General features: G+C 42.7%; 1 protein-coding gene and 1 pseudogene across 4 annotated transcripts in view; both read right to left on the reverse strand.

Annotated features, from left to right (window-relative positions):
* The window catches only part of ppip5k1a (diphosphoinositol pentakisphosphate kinase 1a), a 182785-nt gene that overhangs the window by 13954 nt on the left and 147306 nt on the right, over window positions 1–21525 (reverse strand). For 2 of the 4 annotated variants that reach the window (XM_061815772.1, XM_061815775.1), the window contains exons 26-29: window positions 19339–19464; window positions 17662–17724; window positions 1960–2097; window positions 1769–1879 (exon numbers count right to left, since the gene is read on the reverse strand). In XM_061815772.1, the coding sequence (XP_061671756.1) occupies window positions 1769–1879; window positions 1960–2097; window positions 17662–17724; window positions 19339–19464 (438 nt within the window). The remainder of the gene's footprint in view (window positions 1–1768; window positions 1880–1959; window positions 2098–17661; window positions 17725–19338; window positions 19465–21525) is intronic. The other 2 variants (XM_061815773.1, XM_061815774.1) reach the window with 2 other exon arrangements.
* Window positions 12939–13057, reverse strand: LOC133498712 (5S ribosomal RNA; annotated as a pseudogene).

The raw sequence follows: 21525 nt of genomic DNA on the forward strand, positions 1-21525 counted from the left end.
ACATTCATTTGCTTGGTATCGAGTAGCGTTTCCTTTGAACTGCATTCTTGGGTCAAATGTTTTGGGTAACCTTTCGCAAACTTCTTACAGTACTCTGCTGTAATACTGGCCCTGACAAAACTGGTGTAACTGAGTCAGGTTTGTCTGTTGCCTTGCTCGCACATGCCTTTTCAGATCTATCTACAAATTTTAGATGAAATTCAGATCAGGGATTTGTAATGGCCATTCTATAACATTGATGTTGTTTTTCCTGAAGCCACTTTTAAACTATTTTAGCAGTATGCTTAGGGTCATTGTCCATTTGGAAGAGCCATTTGCGCCCAAGTTTTAGCTTCTTGTCAGATGTCTTGAGATGTTGCCTTAATATCTCCATGTAATGTTCTTTCTCCATGATGCCGTCTATTTTATGACAACAGCCCCACAACATGATGATGCAACATCCTTGCTTCAGAGTTGATATGGTGTTCTCAGGTCTACAAGCTTCTCCCTTTTTCCTCCAGATGTAACGTAGGTCATTATGACCAAACAGCTCCCCTTTTGTTTTTTTTAGACCACAGGATATGTCTCCAGGAGTTAAGATCTTTGTCTTGGTGTCTTTTTACAAACTAATCTGTCTTTTTTTGCTTCTTTAGGAGTAATGGCTTCATTTTTGGTGAGTGGCCTTTCAGCCCATTTCAGTGATGGACTCGTTTCACTGTGGATAATGACAATTTCTGACCAGGTTCATCCAACATCTTCACAAGGAGTTTTTCTTTTTTTGAAGGGTTGATTTGCACATTTTGGACCAAAACATGTTCATCTCTGAGACACATAGCCTGTCTCCTTCCTGAGCAGTGTGATGACTGGACATTCCCTTGATGTTTATCCATCCATCCATTTTCTTAGCCGCTTATCCTCATGAGGGTCACGGGAATGTTGGAGCCTCTCCCGGCTGTCAACGGGCAGGAGGCAGGGTATACCCTGAAGTGGTTGCCAGCTAATCGCAGGGCACATCAAGACAAACAGACACATTTTAGAGTGTTCAATTAATGTCATATATTTTGGGGATCTGGGAGGAAACCGGAGTGCGCGGAGGAAACCCACGCAGGTACGGGGAGAACATGCAAACTCCACACAAGTAGGTCCAGGATTGAACACGGGACGTCAGAACTGTGCCAATCCTTTCCAGTTAATCCACGCCTTGGTTTTCCCTTGATGTTTATACTTTCGTATAATTGTTCGAACAGATAAATGTGGCGCCTTCAAACATCTGGAAATTTCACCCAAGGATGAGCCAGACTTGTGGAGCTCCATGAGTCTATAAATTCCTGGCCGATTTCTTGTAATTTTCCCGGGATTTAAAACAATGAAGGAGAGTGTTTGAGGTGTGGCTTTAAATACATCCCCATGTGTGCCGTCAATGAACTCACATGTAGTCAGTTAACCTATCGGGAGCTTCCAAAGCTATGATCTCATGATCTGGGATTCCCCATGTTCCTTAACGATAAACAATGGTACATCTACTTACGAAATTAATCACTTCCGGAAGTCATTTCGTAACGTGAATTTTTCATAAGCAGAAGCGCATTAAACATGGAAATAGCCTAATCCGGTTTTTCAGCAGTTTATGCAGGAATTCAAAAAAATCCAAACATACTCCTCCCTGTGTTTAGATTTGAGACTAACCGTAGTCGAGTCACATGCACACAGTACTTGTAGAAAAGGGTACAATTCCTTATAAGAGATACAGTACGTTGAGCAGAATAACGTCAAGTGATGTAATACTCACACCACGGGGGTTTATCTGAACGAGACCTGAGAGAGGAGGAGAGGACTCTGTGGGGGATGTATGAACCGTCCCCTGATGGATGGTTGTGTCCACCAAACATTGCTGACAAAGCTGCAGAGACAAAAGACCAAAGATAAAAGATTCCAAGAATTTACAAAAGCTGAGACTTACAGTATATTTAAGTCTGTAACCTCTAGTGGTCCTTGTATGAGGATCTCCGGCACTCTCACACACACTTGTGAGGAACTCATTGACCTGTTTGAGTGACAATGAGTTGTGTAGAGTTTCCAGAGGATAGATGGAGGGTACCATGGAGCATCCTTCAAAGCCTATGGTACAGAAGGAAGATGACACAGACTTTATCAACTTTTAGTTGGACAGGGCAGCCAGAAGAGGAGGTAGGCTGAACCAAATAAGATGAAACACAAGACAGTGCCCCAGTATGTTGCCTTTTACAGTAAAGAAAATAAATATTTGAACAACCTGCTGTATTGCAAGTTCTCCCACTTGGAAATCATGAAGGGGTCTGAATTTTTCATCGTAGGTGCATGTCCACTGTGAGAGAGTCTAAAAATAAAAATCCAGAAATCACTATGTATGACTTTTTAACTATTTATTTGTGTGATACAGCTGCAAATAGGTATTGTCTATCACCTAGAACTCTGACCCTCAAACACCTGCTAAGTCCGCCTTTAAAAGTCCACATCCACTCAGTGTATTATCCTGAATCAGATGCACCTATGTGAGGTCGTTAGCTGCATAAAGACACCTGTCCACCACATACAATCAGTAAGACTCAAACTTGTAACATGGCCAAGACCAAAGAGCTGTCCGAACACACCTGAGACAAAATTGTACAGCTCCACACAGCTGGTAAGGGCGACGGAGAAATTGCAAAGCAGCTTGGTGAAAAAAGGTCCACTGTTAGAGCAATCATTAAAAAATGTAAGAAGCTAAACATGATGGTCAATCTCTGTTAGAGCAATCATTAAAAAATGTAAGAAGCTAAACATGATGGTCAATCTCAATCGGAGTGGAGCCCCATGCAAGATATTACCTCGTGGGGTCTCAATGATCGTTAGAAAGGTGAGGAATCAGCCCAGGACGACACGACAGGACTTGGTCAATGACCTAAAAAGAGCTGGGACCACTGTTTCCAAGGTGACTGTTGGTAATACACTAAGACGTCGTGGTTTCAAATCATGCATGGCACGGAAGGTTCCCCTGCTTAAACCAGCACATGTCAAGGCCCATCTTAAGTTTGCCAATGGCTATTTGGATGATACAGAGGAGTCATGGGAGAAGGTTTTGTGGTCAGATGAGACCAAAATGGTGTTTGGAGGAAGACGAATGATGAGCTCCATCCCAAGAACACCATCCCTACTGTGAAGCATTGGGGTGGTAGCATCCTGCTTTGGGGGTGTTTTCTGCACATGGGACAGGACAACTGGACTGTATTAAGGAGAGGATAACCATGGCCATGTATTGTGAGATTTTGAGGAACCACCTATAAAGGACCTATTTCCCTCAGTCAGAGCATTGAAGATGGGTCGTGGCTGGGTCTTTCAACATGAAAATGACCCGAAGCACACAGCCAGGAAAACCAAGGAGTGGCTCTGTAAGAAGCATATCAAGGTTCTAGTGTGGCCTAGCCAGTCTCCAGACCACTGAAACTCCGTGTTTTTCAGCGACAGCCCAGAAACCTGTCTAATCTAGAGATCTGTGTGGAGCCATGGGCCAAAATCCCTGCTGCAGTATGTGCAAACCTGGTGAACAACTACAAGAAACATTTGACCTCTGTAATTGCAAACAAAGGCTACTGCACCAATGATTAACATTGGTTTTCTCATGTCTTCAAATACTTATTTGCAGCTGTATCACACATAAATCATTAAAAAAAATTGTGATTTCTGGATTTTTCTTTATAGATTATCTCTCTCACAGTGGACATGCACCTACGATGAAAATTTCAGACCCCTCCATGATTTCTAAGTGGGAAGACTTGCAATATAGCGGGGTGTTCAAATAGTTTTCTTCACTGTATAATACGCAAGGATCCAGCTTTCTTCACACCAATTAACATACTGTAAACTCCTAAAGAATTCTACAGTTCAACTCCACACAGCCAAGTTTCAAAACTCATGCTGGAGGTCAAAAACATTCAACCATATCAAGCAAAAAAATACATAAATCAGTGGCCCAAGCAGATTCAAAAACTCGCACAGCCTTATTCGTCAGCCCTTCAACACACACATGCTTGACCAATAACATACAGCTATCCAAACATCAGATCCAACACGTTATAAGTATATCTATAAATATATATAAGTGAGTTTAACCGCTATTAGTGAGCCACCAAGCCATACATCAACAACAGCTGCAAAGTTACAAAGCATCAAGTCGTTTTCATGGTCTACAATTTCATAGGATGACCTTGAAAGTTCACTAATGTTGAGGAATCAAGAAAGGAATTGTATCATACTTAAAGTATGACATAGGAACATGTCTCAGTTTAATTTACTTGAAAAAGTCTTGAAATCAAGATGTAGGCAAACAATGAGGATATGGTCTTGATGACATGAACTGCAAGAGAATCACATTCAGATGTTTTCTGGTAGGGATGCAAGACAGAATTTTTTCTGGTAGGGATGAGAGATAATGGGGCTGATATATTGGGGAAAATATTGACCATTATATTGGGGAAGAATGACATCATAGTCTGCTAACCCAAAAAAAAAAAAGACCAACACGGACCATATCATTTCGCAGTGCGCTGCTCGACAATGGCTGCTCTTTGCATTGGCTTGGAACATCCATCCATTCATTTTCTGAGCCGCTTATCCTCACGAGGGTCACTGGAGTGCTGGAGCCTATCCCAGCTGTCAATGGGCAGGAGGCGGGGTACACCCTGAACTGGTAGCCAGCCAATCGCAGGGCAAATGGAGACAGACAAAAGTCATACAATCACACAATTTGGGCAATTTGTGTCTCCAATTAATGCATATTTTTGGGATGTGTGAGGAAACCGGAGTGCCAGGAGAAAACCCATGCAGGAACGGGGACAACATGCAAACTCCACACAAGTGTAGCCAGGATTTGAACCCCGGTCCTCAGAACTGTGAGGCCAATGCTCTTCAGTTGCTCCATGGTGCCGCTTGTCTTGGGATAGTCAAGGAAAAATAAAATATTAAAAATTATTTGGTTAAAACTATCAACAGTGAATTAGCATATGATCACCAGCACTAGCTGAAATTGACTTCACTTGTCACGGTGATGCCCAACAAAACCATGAAAAAGGTGACAAAAGAAACATTTGTGTGTGTGTAGGTGGGGGTCTGGGGAACACCCCCATCCCGCACATAGAATTATTTTTAATTTAACATTAAGCGATGTGGAAAACTGGAGAGCAAAGCAAAGCAAAACATTTATTTATCTAGCGCATTACAGGGTTATTACATTACTCAATGTGCTTTATGTTTAAAAAATGTCAATACAAAAAGTAAAACATTTAAGATGAGAAAAAAACAAAAATGAAAAGTATAAAAATAAAAATAAGTTTATATATATATATATATATATATATATATATATATATATATGTATATTTCCTGCGATTGGCTGGCAACCAGTTCAGGGTGTACCCCGCCTCCTGCCGTTGACAGCTGGGATAGCCTCCAGCACTCCCTGAGACCCTTATGAGGATAAGCGGCTAAGAAAATGTATAAAATATATACATATAGAGCGCCACGGTGGGTCAGCTAGTAAAGCGTTGGCCTCACAGTTCTGAGGTCCCAGGTTCAATCCCGGACCTGCCTGTGTGGAGTTTGCATGTTCTCCCTGTGCCTGCGTGGGTTTCCTTCGGGTACTCTGGTTTCCTCCCACATCCCGAAAGTATGCAACAATAATTGGACACTCTAAATTGCCCCGAGGTGTGATTGTAAGTGCGGCTGTTTGTCTCCATGTGTCTTGCGATTGGCTGGCAACCAGTTCAGGGTGTACTCCGCCTTCTGCCCGTTGACAGCTGGGATAGGCTCCAGCAATCCCCGTGACCCTCGTGAGGATAAGCAGCAAAAGAAAATGTATATATATATATATATATATATATATATATATATATATATATAATATATATATATAAACCTTGCACTTTTGTAAGGCGAAAAATGAAATCTCGTTTCTGTGTATCTGTTTGCTGCTTCAGCCCCTGTGTGTATAATGACAGATTTCACAGGTGGGTGCTGATCAGAGATCTCCGTGATTTTTTTGAGGGATACCATTCACAGTGTCATGAGCAAAACGCACACTTATTCAGTTGACTTCAAACAAACGGTCCATCCATCCATCCATCCATCCATCCATCCATCCATTTTCTTAGCTGCTTATCTTCCCGAGGGTTGCGGGGATTGCTGAAGCCTATCCCAGCTGTCAATGGGCAGGGAGGCAGGGTTGCCAGCCAATCGCAGGGCACATGAAGACACACAACAGTCACACTCACAATCACACCTAGGGGCAATTTAGAGTCTCCAGTTAATGTTGCAAGATTTTTGGGATGTGGGAGGAAAGTGGGGTGCCAGAGAAAACTCGCGCATCCACGCGGAGAACATGCAAATTCCACACAGGCGGGACCAGAATTGAACCCAGGACCTCAGAACTGTGAGGCCAACGCTTTCCAGCTGATAAACCGTGCCACCCCACTTCATATTGTTCGTTGCGCTAGATGTAAATACCATAAAGTAAATGCTGGAATTTAGAACTGTTGTCTCATATTCATCTTTTGGTCTGAAATCCAAATGTCTTGAGTCCATCCATCCATACACAGTGTTGATAGTGCACTGCTTCCCCCTTCTGAGACACCAGATGGTGGACCAGAAGTTCCCCGAAGCTGTCCAGAAATCATTCTTCTTGGCCTCACCAAATTCCTCAAATGCCTCATGCCTCAACAACCATCAAACATGCATTCCGTTTGGCCAACTGGTCCCCATCAGCTGCCTCAGAGTCCCACAGGCCAAAAAGGCCAGTTAGGACTCCTTCAACTTGATGGCATCCCTCACCATTGTTGTCCACCAACAGGTTTGGGAGTTGCTGGCACAACAGGCGCTGACCACTTGGCGACCACAGCTCTGGTCGGCTGCCTCAGCACAAGCACAGAACATGGTCCACTTAGAGTCAATGTCCACTCCTTCCCGAGGGAGATGGGTAAACTTCTGCCGGACGTGGAACTGGAAACTCCTTCTGACAGGGGATTCTGATAAAGGATCCCAGTAGACCCTCAGAAAACATTTAGGTCTGCTAGGTCAGACTGGCATCTCCTCCCACCCTTGGAGCCAACACACCACCTCTTGGTGATCAGTTCCCCATCTTCTTCACTTGAATGTCCAAGACATTCAACCACAAGTCCGATGACACGACCACAATGTCCATCATCAAACTGCGGCCTGGGGTGTCCTGATACAAAATGCACAAATGCACAAAATCCATACATGGAACATGGTGTTTGTTCTGTACAATCTGTGATGTCCACAGAAGTCCAATAACGAACACTGCCCGGATTTTGATCGGGGGGCCCATTTCTCCCAATCACACCCTTCCAAGTTTCAGCGTTATAGCCCATTATGAGCATTGAAGTACGCTAGACAAGGGAGTCCCCAACTGGAGCACTCTCAAGCACTCCCTCCAAGGACTCCAAAACATGTGGGTGTGTGGTTAACTGTTCGGCGCCTCGGAATGTAAGTCTGGGAACTCCAGAGTGGAAGAGAGTCACACCCTTTTCAAGAGGACTGGTGTCAAAGTCCAAGCTCTTAACTCATGCAACTTGTTAAAGTAAAGAAAAGTTGTGACAATAGTAATGAAACACTGAATTTCAAATTTCTTGTGAAAATACAACCATCCATGATCTGCCAGTGGATCCTGACAGGCAGGACGGATGAGGATGGGGGACACTACCTCATCCACGCGGACTATCAGCACCAGGGCACCTAAAGGTTATATCCTCTCCCCTCTTGCTTTATACAAACAACTGCACCTCAAGGCACCTGGCTGTCAATCTCCTGAAGTCCGCAGATGACACCATAGTCATCAGCCTCATCAAAGACGGCGACAAATCTGCGCATCAACAGGAAATGGCAAGAATGGAGCTGGAGTCACACCAAAGACTGGAGACTTTGATGTGGCCAACAGAACCTGGACTGACCAAGACTGTAGAAATTACTCTGGACTTGAAAAGAATTCCGACATCACAGCTGCACCTCACGTTGTCCAACTGTCAACAGTCGAGACCTTCAAGTTCTTGGGAGGTACAGTCTCACAGGACCTGAAGTGCACGACTAACATCAACTCCATCCTCAAGAAAGCCCAGCAAAGTATGTACTTAATGCGGCTTCTGAGGAAGTACACCCTGTCACAAGAGCTGCTGAGACAGTTCTAGACAGCGGTGATCCAACCAGTACTGTGTACCTCCATCACAGTCGGGTTTGAGGGTGCCACAAAAAAGGACAAACTCCGACTGCAACAGATAATCAAAACCTCTGAATGAACTTTGCACTGCCCTAGCCACCCTTGAAGACTTACATACCACTCAAACTAGGACCAGAGCGGGCATGATCCTTTCGGACCCTCAACATCCTTGCCACCAGCAATTCCAGGATCTTCTGTTGGGTAGGCCCTTTCGATCAATGCAAATCAAAACTAACAATATTCAAACCGTTTTTTCCCTTCTTGCAATTAAGTCATTAATTTATTCATCAGCGAACCTACTATTTTCTGCTTTGCGCCGTAGTTGGGACACAGCCCCTCACTCTGCTGGTACAGTCAGTATTAGTATTCGTAATATAGTTTGTAGACTATCGCACGATTTGTCACTTTAAACTCCACCCTCTGCACAATTGTCATTGCACTGGTCTATAATGGTGAACTGACAATGGCTAAGGGCTTAACATAATGTGGGGGGTTGACGCACTAACTGCTCTAAATGCTAGAAGACTGCATCTTTGCACACCTGTGACTTATAGGAAATAGTTCCCTATTAATTGAATGTCTATTGTTCTTTGTTCTTTTTAGTTTCCTTGTTCTTCTCCCCCGTATTCAACATGAATGTCGTACCAGGGTGGCACCGACTGCTGGAGACAAATTCCCTCTGTGCTGTTACATACTTGGCCATTAAAGGTGATTCTGACATCTTTTAGCAGCATGCATAGCACTCACATACTTTGTTTCATCCATCCATCAATTTTCCAAGGTAATCATCCTCAAAAGAGTTTATTTGTATATAGTTTTTCATGATCCATATTCTAAGTGTAGAATGCAAATAGCCAATTATAACATTCGATTTGAGAAGTAGCTTAATGGTAAAATGTTTTGGTTAAGTAAGTTAGCAAAATACACACACAAACACACAAAAGAAGAAAGAAAAGCCACTATGTGATCGGTATTGGTATACTGGTTGGCAAGCTGATAAGGACATTTGAATGAAGATGATATTTGTTTGATTTTTATTTGCAATTGATGGAAATATTTCTCTGGGCTTCCAGATTTAACGTTCTGTTATAAAGTATTTTGTATTTTATCATTAAATTAGGCAAATGATGGGTGAAAATTAAGTTATTTCAACAATTCATTTAATTTATATCAAGATACAAAAAAGGTCAATAGACTTTGTATCTAATCAATTAGTAAAGGCAAATTATTTGCCTTAAATTTCCACAAGGTGGAGAAAAATAGGTAGCTAATATGCACCAAGCCAGCTTTGCAGTGTACACTGCCACAGAGACAGACAAGCATGCATAAACATCACGGGGTTATACAAGCGTGCACCACAGGCCAAGCACAGTCAATACTAAACCGTGTACAGTGGTTGGACAAAGTGTAAGAATGGGCATTTTAGGGTGGGCAACGGGCTAACCATAAAGGTACTCTATGGGGTCCTGGCCACAGATAAGCCAGTTTCGGAAGAGGCGGAGGTGGTAGGAGCACTGGTGGAGATGGTGGGTGAGTGCACTGTCCAGAGAGAGGTGGCAGCTTAAACTGAGTTCTGTGGAGAAACGACTCAACAACTGGGCCACCTGGTGCTCCTCCAATGGTTCTAGGGAAGAAGAGGGAAAGCGAGGATGGACATAGCTGAAGAGAAGGGGGAACAGAAGAAAAGACATGGAATGATAGATGATAAGCCCGAGATATGAGAGAGAGAAAAGGAATGGAGGAGATGAGGGGTAAGTGAATGATGTTTATCAAGTTTCCCTATCGAAGTAAAGCTGTATGTTTGACATCTGTTCATTGAACCAACAACTGTCCAGTTATTTTTAGCCAAGGTAATGAGACAGAATGCTCTGTGTCACATTTCTAAATTGCCTGACACAAAAAGATTACCTGGCTCAAACTGTGTGAATATACAACTCTGACATGACCAGCATATCTTGGGAAACTGTAGCTCGGTGAGCATAAAAAAGGTATACTGCCTCAAACACATTTAGTTTTTTTTTTTTTTTAGCAAAACATTAAGGTACTAGTGATAGCAAAAATTACCCCGGAAAATGAATGCAAACTAAACTTCTATTTGACATTGGAAAGTGGGACACGCGCCTCTGTTTTCCTGCTCAGTACACTATGGCTACATAATAATACATCAAATGCATTCAGTCTTAATACTGACTGAATTCACAGACATATTGATTTACCTCAATGTCTATTGATATATTGGCACATTTTTCTTCACTAGTTATCTTTTTACACTTATTCTAATCCATCTATCATTGAATTCTATCCATTACCTCCAGTGAGGATAAGTATTTGAAAACCCTGTGATTTTGCAAGTGCTCCCATAGCGGATTTGAAATTTTCATTTTAGGTGCATGTCCACTGTGAGAAACAAAATTAAAAACTCTGTAAATCACAATGTATGATTTTTTTTTAATAATTTGGATGTTACTGGTCCAAAATCACATTTGAACACCTGCCAATTACAAAAAAAATCTGTCCGTCAAAGATCTGTTAGACTGCTTCTGAAAAAAAAAAATGAAAAATTTAACCAACACTCCACTTCTTGTAAATTTGAAGCACCTGTTTGACATTGTTCGATGCATAAAGAACCTATCCACCCCACATAATCAGTAAGACTCGAACTCCTGGCTGAGAACAATGAGCTCTCCAAAGACACCATAGATGAAATTGTAGACCTCCACAAGGCTGGAAAAGGCAACGGGGACAATCCCCAAGCAATTTGATGAAAAAAGATAAACTACTGGAACAAGTATTAAAAAATAGAAGAACCTAAACATGAAGCTAAACATCTCCCTCGGACTGGGGCACCAAGCAAGATCTCATCTTATGTCATATCAATGATCCTAAGAAAGGTGAGGAATCCCCCCCAGAACTACATGGGAGGAGCTGGTTGATTATGTGAGAGCTGGCCCCATTTTTTCATAGGTTACTGTGGGTACTACACTAAGATGGAACGGAAGGTTCCCCTGTTTAAATCAGCACATGTCCAGACCTGTCTAAAAGGTTTGCCCATGACCATTAGGATAATCCAGAGGAGTCATGGGAGAAAGCTATGTGGTCAGATGAGATCAAAATAGAACTTCTAATTCCAATCGTCATGTTTGGAGGAGGAAGAATGAGGAACACAATCCCAAAACCACTGTCCCAACTGTGAAACATGGGGGTGGAAGCATCATGCTTTGGGGATGTGTTTCTGCACATGGGACAGGATGACTGCACTGTATAAGGGGAGGGTGATCGAGGGTATGTATTGCGAGATTTGCTTCAGCGGATTGAGGATGGGTCGTGACTGGCTCTTTCAACATGACAATGAGCCGAAGCACACAGCCAGGATAACCAAGGAATGGCTCCGTAAGAAGCCTATCAAGGTTCTGGAGTGGCCTCGCCAATCTCCAGACCAAAGCACAACAGAAAATATTGAGCGGGAGCTCAAACTTTGTGTTTCTCAGCAACAGCCAAGAGAATTGGCTGATCTAGAGAATATCGGTGTGGAGGAATGGGCCAAAATCTCTGCTGCAGTGTGTGCAAATCTGGTGAAAAACTACAGGAAACATTTGACCTCAGTAATTGCAGTCTACTGAACAAAATAACATTCATTTTCACAGGGGTTCAAATACACATTTCCAGCAGTAACATAGAAATAAATTATTTAAAAAAATCACGTAATTTCCGTTTTTTTTTTTTTTAACGTCTCTCACAGTAGACATCCACTTAAGACAATGATTCTCAATAATTTTCTGTGCCCCAAAAAAGAGGAAAACATTTTGTTTTTATTAGCATAGTGCAACATGGTACCCCACTTCATAGGATGCTAACACAGGTCGCTGGTTTCCGAAAGTAGCATTCAGGAAGCGGGATGATTGTTCGCAACATTTGGCACCTTTTCACTGAAAAAAAAAAAGCATCTTATCAGCGTGATTGGTGTGTCATGTATTTAAGTGAGATCTTAATTTATTTGGCTTCATGCTGTCTGCTGCCAATGTTTTTAGACCATAAACATACTGGTCTTTTCTTGTTACTCATCATAGTCACAATGAAGCCAAGTGCGACATATGCTTCATCGACTTAGCTTCACCGTTCACCTTCCCTCACCGCCTCTCTTTTTATACCTGTTGAAAAAAAATGTCCATGGTGGGTTTATGAACTTCATATCTTAACCATCCATCCCTTTTCTTGGCCGCTTAGCTTTACAGGGGTCGCGGGAGTCCTGGAGCCTATCCCAGCTGTCAACAGGCAGGTCACAGAGAAAAACAGCCGCACTCACAATCACACCTACGGGTAATTTAGAGCGTCCAATTAATGTCGCATGTTTTTGTGATGTGACCGGAGTGCCCGGAGGAAACCCACACAGGCACAGAAGAACACACAACCTCCACACAGGGAGGACTGGAATTGAACACAGGTCCTCAGAACTGTGAGGCCAACGCTTTCCAGCTGCACCACCGTGCCACCCCAGTTCATGTCTTACCATTGAGCCAATTCTATCTGGGCACAGTCAGGGAGCCACTCCCACCTATTGTAGTGGATGCACAATTACATCATATTCTCTTCTTCTTCATTTCCTTTCAGCTTGTCCTGTTAAGGGTCGCCACAGCGTGTCATCAGAATGCACATTTGGCACAGTTTTACGCCGGATGCCCTTCTTGATGCAACCCCTCTGAATCTAGACAGGGAGAGAAGCTTACAAGCCCTGGTATTCCCAGGGGATCTCCCATCCAAGTATTAACCAGGGCCAAACCTGCTTAGCTTCTGAGATCTGACAAGATCGAGCGTTCTCAGGCTAGCATGGCCGTAAGCCACAATTACATCATATTCTAGTACAGAAAAATAACATGTTCCCGGGGGATCTCCTGCTCCATTCTTCCCTCACTCGTGAACAAGACACCAAGATACTTGAACTCCTACACTTGGGGCAGGATCGATCCCATCCCTGACCTGTAAAGGGCATGCTACTCTTTTCTGACTAAGGACCATGGAATTAGATTTGGATACTGATTCTAAAACCAGACATTTCAGCTGGGGGTATAGATTCTGTCCATAAAGGTTATGAACAAAATTGGTGACAAAGGGCAGCCTTGGCGGAGTTCAACTCTCACTGAAAAAAAAGTCAGACTTACTGACAGCAATACTCCCCTTCCCTCGGAACACAATCGAACGCCTTCTCCAAGTCCACAAAACACATGTAGACTGGTTGTGCTAACTCCCATGTAGCGCTGGCCCAATGTTCCTCAGCCAGGAGGAAAACCACATTGCTCCTCCTGAATCTGAGATTTGACTTCCCGATGGACCTTCATCTCCAGCACCTATGCATAGGCCTTACCAGGGAGGCTGAGGAGTGTGATCCCCCTGTCATTGGAACACACCCTCCAGTCCCCCTTCTTAAAAAGGGGGAACACCACCCCAGTCTGCCAATCCAAAGGCACTGCCCCTGATCTCCATATAATGTTGCAGAGGCGTATCAACCAGGACAGCCCCACAACATCCAGAGCCTTTACAAATTCTGGGAAAATATACCCCTGGGGCCTTGCGACCGGGAAATTTCCGTGACGTAAATCCCAGAGATAGGAGAGCCCGCCTCAGAGCACCCAGACTCTGCTTCCTCATGGGAAGGCATGTGAGTGGAATTGAGGAAGTCTTCGAAGTATTCTCCCCACCGACTCACAACTTCCTGAGTTGAGGTCAGCACTGCCCCATTCTTACTATACAGTGTTGATGGAACACTGCTTCCCCCTCCTGAGACGCCGGAGTTGGACCAGAATTTCCTCATAGCCTTCTTGAACTTCTTCTCCATGGCCTTACCAAACTCCTCCCAGCCCCGGGTCTTTACCTCTGTGACCACCAAAGCTTCATTCCAGCTGGCCAGCCGGTACCAATCAACTACCTCAGGATCCCACAGGGCAAAAAGGCTGTCCACCAAAGTGTTTGGGGATTGCGGCCATGACAGGTATGGACCACCTTACGGCCACGGCTCTGGTTGGCTGCCTCAGCAATGGTGGCGCAGAACATAGTGCACTCTGAGTCAGTATCCCCCCGGAACATGAGCTAAGTTTCTGTCAGAGGTGGGAGATGAAACTTCTTCTGACAGGAATTTGCCAGGCTTTCCTAGAAGACCCTCACAATACGTTTGGGCATGCCACGTTGCACCAGCATCTTCTTCAACCATCTGAGCCAACTCACCACCAGGTGGTGATCAGTTGACAGCTCTGCTCCTCTCTTCACCCAAGTGTCTAAGACATGCGGCCGTAAGTCCAATGACATGACCACAAAGCCGATCATCTAACTGTGACCCAGTGTTTCCTAGTGGCAAGTGCATGTATGGATACCCTTTTATGTTTGAAAATGGTGTCAGTTATGCACAATCACTCAGGTTCTGATTGAGAGCGCTGTTCCCCCAATCATACCCTTCCAGGTCTCAACTCTCATTGCTCACGTGAGCAGTGAAGTCTGCCAGCAGAACGATGAAACTCCCCAGAGGACGCGCTCTCCAGCACTCTCACTAAGGACCCCAAAAGGGGTGGGTACTCTGAATTGTTTGGTACGTAGGCACATACAACAATCAGGACCCAACTCCCCAATCGAAGGTAGAGGGAGGTTACCTTTTCATCTACCCCAGCGTATAGGCGCCGAACTGAGGGGCAGTAAGTATACCCACACCTGGTCTGCGCCTCTTACCATCGGCAACTCCAGAGTGGAACAAAGTCCAACCCCACTAAAGAGGACTGGAACCAGAGCCCAAACGGTGTGTGGAGGCAAGTCCGACTATACTAGCTGCTTTACTGCCAAACAGGTCACATTCCATGCCCCTAAAGCCAGTTTCTGTAGCTGGGGATCGGGTTGACAAGGTCGCCTTTTGGTACCGCCCAACTCACATTGCACCTGACTCCTATGGCCCCTCTCACAGGTGGTGAGCCTGTAGGAAGTACTATAAATTCATTGCATTCATTTATTGTACATTTATTGTTCTCATTTTTCAAGTTACTTTATGTATCCAACTGGTTAAAGGAGGACTTTGTCAAAAAAAAAAAATGGGAATGGGAACACACATTAAAAGTTAGTAGATGAGGGTTCAATGTCTCTTTTAAAGCCAAAATTATCCACAGATTTCACCTAGAAACATCTCTAAATTGGAAAAATATTATCGAAATTCCTCTCTTGCTCAGACATTCCAATGACCCCAGCTGGAAAACTGACAGCTAATCAGCGTTTGCCACGTCTGCAAGGCTTCCTGTTCTGACCCTCCATTGATTGTGGATATGTTTCACCGAACAGACAACGCCCACTATCAGGCATTTTGTGGCAGATTTTTGTGAAAAATAATTACAAACAAACAAAACAAAAATAACAATGTACAATGTTCAAGCCCATGCGTGTGAGCCAGAATACCCACAGGTGGAACTTGACGTGTTGGAGGGGGGCGCGTGACGCTGACGGAGCACAACAATGACAAAATATGGACCACGGAGATCTTCTAGCCAGGCTTGTTTCGGAAGACTGGTGTTTGTGTTCTCTTTGTGACCTAATGCCAACTGTGGCGGAATGCTAGTGTTGTCGTGAGTTTGAAAAATTTAAAAAAAAAAAAAAAATGAAGCGTATCGGGATGAACTTGGATCACGATCAGCATGTCTGCATAACTTCCTCAGATAGATACGAAGCTGTTTGCTTGGATGAAGTTGTGTTACATCATTTAATTATGATCCATGACAGTTTGATGAAAGGACCACTTGTACATCCAATGTAAAATCGGTTAATACACATTTTTAATGGTCTTGGAATGCAAATGGTCTATGTCCAAAGTTTAGCAAAAGTCAAAGGTTATTTTGTGAGTACTACATAGGACCATTTATATGTGGAAAATAAAATGCAAAAAAAAAATATTGGGACTTCCCGAAAGTGATTACATGTATATATCCCTCCATCCATCCATCCATTTTTTTTTAGCTGCTGATCCGCACGAGGGTCGTAGAAGTGCTGGAGCCTATCCCAGCTGTCAACAGGCAGGAGGCAGGGTACACCCACGCAGGCACAGGGAGACATGCAAACTCCACACAACGAGGTCCAGGATTTGACTGGGGTCCTCATAACTGTGAGGCCAACGCTTTACAGCTGCACAACATGTTGGCATCTTGGCCTAGCGAGAACAAATGGTCTGTAATGCTAACCACCGGGGACGTCATAGGGCGGGGTCAAGGACGTTTCTTCCGGGCCTGGCTGTGAAAGCTGGCACAGATCCAGATAATGCGTGGATTTCAAAAATGATTTTTTCAATTAATGTCCAAAATATATGTAGTAATGATATTACTTCAGATTGGAGGATTTATTGTACATATGAATTTTGGGCAAAGTCCTCCTTTTATAATAAATGGGTCAGTTTTTCTAATATCAACTGTTGCTAACTATAGTTCTCTTCATCAAGCCTTTTCTCACATACCAGCCTACAAAATAAATAACATTTTTGATTATTGTTGATATCAGATCGGACTACATCGGTATCGGAAAAAATTCAATGGTGCAATATTGGTAATGGATGGAAATTGAAATAATTGCATTGGGACAACCCTTGTTGAATCCTGCTAAGAATTTGAGCAAGATTTTTTAAAACATCTGCCTCTAAAGTTGCATTAAACTTTGTAGTCTGAAGTGCCATCATGTGAAACAGAAACTCAGCTGTATTATTTCAAACAAAACTGATGCAGCTGAACTGGAATGCAACAAATTTAAACAAAACATTCTCTTTGTAGTTGGCTGTACTAATGCTTCTCTGAGAATGGAAGGGTGGAAGGGTGCAGTGACAATGAATGCCTGGAGTGTCGCACCATACTGTCCAACTATACAGTTCATGGAAGGAGTAGTAGACCGAGGGATGACTTCAGATAAAACCAGTGACGAGTGAAGCGACAAAATTAAAGTAACACAGCGCAACTGAGCAAGAAAACAACACAGAAGTTGCCCGTATTTTGCCATACAATATTGTTAAATATACTGTTTAATAGACGTCTGTCCATTGATTGTGTACAGTAAGAAAGTCATTCAACCAGTCAGGAATTGTTGGGTCTCTCAAAATGGGAGTTGTAGATTTTACAGTAGTGAATGTTTTTTTCTGCAGATGGAAATCTAGCCAGTTCAAGAATACAGTATTGAATAAATACAGTACAATATGTAAAATGTCCATGTGTAAAAAAATCATCTTGAACAATGAATTATGAATTAGAGGAAACCCTGGTTACAAAGAGAATGTCAAAGTAAGAAAGGACAACAAAATGAGTACATTTTCAAGAATCTGGAAAAAGAAAAAAAATGCTGGAGGGCCTTGTGGAAAAAAATCCGAGGTACAAAAAAAAGTTTGAAGACATGCAAGACAAAGGAAGGTGAGGTGATAGTATACTTGAAAGAAGCAGACGTACCATTAGTCGGATGCTTTGCAAACGACACAGAAAATCGCTTTACTGCCGGCATAGACAACAATTCTGAGGAAACAAAAATTCACTAATATTACTAGGATCCACAGTAAGTTGTTGATCATTTATTATCATAGCCTATTCTTGAGTAAAAATACTAATAAAAAAACTTTTACACCAAGAACTTAATTTGGGTCGACTATCCTTCCTTCATATTTGCATCGTGCTTCATTACTCAATTATGAACTTTAACAGCGGTCACTATAACCACTCAATTCCAAGGATGAGGATGAAAATATGATTAAATTCAGTGGCCCTTCACTACTTTGGATTTAGCATTAAAAAAAATACACCAAGACTGACTGGACTGAGACCAAAATGTGCCCATTAATCTCAAAATGAGACGCAACAAGATGGATCTCAAAGATGAACAAAAGGAGAGCTCTGAGGATGGCATCAGTAAAGAGAGGAAAATTCATATGATAAAACACTGAAAGCTACAGGAAAATAAGACAGAGTCCAATGTCAGCTATGTAACCATGGAAGCACAAAGGTCTTCAAACGCATCAACGAGCTGTTAGTTTTATCAATCTGTATATGAAATCATACTGGTTAAAAAAATAAACATCAAGTATGGGTGTTGTGCTAAAACATAAAAAGTCACATTATGATGAGACCAATATGCAGTAAATCGATGATTTCTTTATATCGAGACCACAAACATATTTTCATTGCAAGTAGATTTGATTGTACGAGTATTTATCAGAATATAGACTGATCCTCAAGTTTAAGTGTCAGTATTACTGAACACGAAAGAGACATAGGTAAGTCAATGGAGCCAGGATCACGGAGCAAAATGAAAACGGTATATTAGGATTTGGACAGTAAAAGCTAGGTCATGAACAAAAATGATAACCATTGTCCCCCATAGATGCAGACCCACAAATCATACCAGATTCTATGAAAATAAAATACCACTGACTTATAGTGGACAGAAACTAATAGCACTGCACAACTACTATTTAGTAGGTGTAAACCAGCCAAATATGATATTAGAAAATTAAACAGTGACTCCAAAAGTAGTGCTACAGTTAAAACAAGAAGGACCAAATGCCACAATGTACTTTTGGGAGAAAATTACCGGATTACTACAATCCAAAATACAATAACAATTTTTGGCTACCACTGAAAACTAAATTAGAAGACATAGATGTTTAAATTACCCCATGTTCTACATAACCTGCCCATTTTGATGAGGGCATGAAGTAGCATGTATATGAACTACTAAAATTAAACATGCTTATCAAAGTGGCGTGGAGAAAGAATGATGGGGAAAAGACATTTGTGTAACTAAAATGGATATGGAGTTTAATATGCAGTGACTAAAACAGAACTTTCAACATTTAATTATTGATGTATGGGCACTAGTAATACTCATTCTCTTAACATGTACCATATTTTCTTTCAGCTAAAGAATTTCAAGATTGCAATAATAATCTTTTTCAATTCAAATGTAACTCTGTATGGAAAAACTGGAATTTTTAAAAAGTAAGCGTCTCTGTATTCAGTACCTACATGGCCACATTCTCCACAGGGCTTCATTCTGAATGTTATATTTAATCGGCAAATCAAAGTGGGTATTTTCACTTGTTTTTTCTCCTGTGCTTTGTCTCAAACACATACCGTCTTTGTAGGACAGACTGCTGGTGGAGAATTTTTTGCGGTGTGCGCGTGCGTAGTCCTGCAGGTTAGGGGCACTAGAGGACCCACCTAGGACAGTGGTGCTGAACAGCCCGGCACACTGAGAGCCTGCGAGGGGGTTTGGGGGTTAGTCACCACTACACATAACATGCTGTTATTCAAATTATTAATCAAAGAGTGACAAAAAAAAGAGAAAAAAAGACAAAGAACTAAAGAAAAATATAAACATGCAGACAGAACTAGAAAAGCCCACGCAAACTGAACTAATGTGTCCCTACATCTTTGTGCTCCTTGCTTGTAACAACAGGTGATTTCCAGTAACAGTGACTTCCTGCAGGACTTCTGAAAATGAGTGTATATGTGAGTACTTGCAAAGGGCTGTTGACTGATAACAAAATACCAGCAGTTTGTCTGGCATTACCACAAGGTTACCACCAATCAAAAACTGATTTCAATACTGAAAGATTTGAATGATAAAATGACTTCTCGTCAGATGGAAAGCTCTCAGGCAGCAATTAAAAGTTTAAAAATTTCAGGAGAGGTGAAATAAGAAAAATTAGATAAGCCTTTTTTAAACAGTCATATTAAAGGTCAGGTGTCATCCCTATAAATACTCTAAAATAGATATTGCAATTAAAAATACATATAACATTATTCACTTTAATGTCTATACGAAAAAATAAATATGAGCGGAGAGTGCGTCATCCCCACGTAAAGTTGCGGAAGTGTCATTCGACATCCAAGTGGTCGCCATATTGGTTGCATCTCCTGTCCGTGACATCACCCCGGACATTCGCCATTGAAAACACGCTGCGGCCCTTACTGTGGGAGACGAACACGCCCCTTCTGACATGGAAGCTCTTTTTGAAGAAGAAAACATCCCACAACTGAGTGAAGTTACCGACGAAATATTACCCCATTATTTCGAGCCATATTTAGATGATGTGCTGATCACAGCCAAACCGCCTCCCCGTCTGATCCATCAGCAGAGATGAGCCACCGCGGCCCGGCGTCACGATGAGCCACCCCAACCGACTCAGCCGGCTTGGCCTTGTCGGCCAGGGTGGCTCATTTTCAGCACCGTGGTGGCTTATCACGGCGCTGAGCCAAGCCGCTTTACAGCGTTGTCGTCGCACGCAGCTGAGTGCGCCATCGTTGGCAGCGTTGTTCATACCCGCCGCCATCCGCGATGAACAACACCGCCGAGCCGGACCGCTTTACGGTGTTGTCGTCGCACACGGCTGAGTGCGCCATTGTCGGCAGCGTTGTTCATAGCCGCCGCCGACTGTGATGAACAACACTGCCGAGCTGGGCCGCTTTACGGTGTTGTCGTCGCACGCGGCTGAGTGAGCTATTGTCGGCAGCATTGTTCATAGCCGTAGTCATCCGCGATGAACAACACTGCCGAGTCGGACCGCTTTATGGTGTTGTTGTCGCACGCGGCTGAGAGCGCCATTGACGGCAACGTTGTTTTTAGCTGCCGCCGTCCACGAGCCTGACGCGGCAGCCTTCTCAGAGGATTTTCATGGGGGGAGTTACAAAAAGCCATTTACATCAAAATCATGTTTTGTGGTGAAAAAAGAGATGGGTTGATACCAGCTGCCGTTTTTTTCCATTAATTACATCCTAAAAATCTTCTATTTCATGACACTTGACCTTTAAGAGATAACAATGCAAAAATCAATTTTGTGGGGGCAGGGAAGTGATTTCGGTAGTTATTTTGGTGTTATGCCCACTGTGAGAAGTTGAAAATGTTTCATATTTTAGTATAGGTACAGTGAAGAAAATAAGTAATTGAACACCCAATACACAATATTGGAAGTTCTCCCACTTAGAAATCATGGAGGGGTCTGACATTTTCATCGTAGGTACATGTCCACTGTGAGAGAGATAATCTAAAAAGAAAAATCCAGAAATCACAATGTATGATTTTTTTAATGATTTATTTGTGTGATATAGCTTGAAATAAGAATTTGAACACCTGTCCATCAGCTAGAATTCTGACCCTCAAAGACCTGTTACTCCGCTTTTAAAAGTCCACCTCCACATGAATTATCCTGAATCAGATGCACCTGTGTGACGTCGTTAGCTGCATAAAGACACCTGTCCCCCCCATACAACCAGTAAGACTCAAACTTGTAACATGGCCAAAACCAAAGAGCTGTCCAA

This window comes from Syngnathoides biaculeatus, chromosome 3 (genome assembly GCF_019802595.1).
Source record: "Syngnathoides biaculeatus isolate LvHL_M chromosome 3, ASM1980259v1, whole genome shotgun sequence".
Classification (NCBI taxonomy): domain Eukaryota; kingdom Metazoa; phylum Chordata; class Actinopteri; order Syngnathiformes; family Syngnathidae; genus Syngnathoides; species Syngnathoides biaculeatus.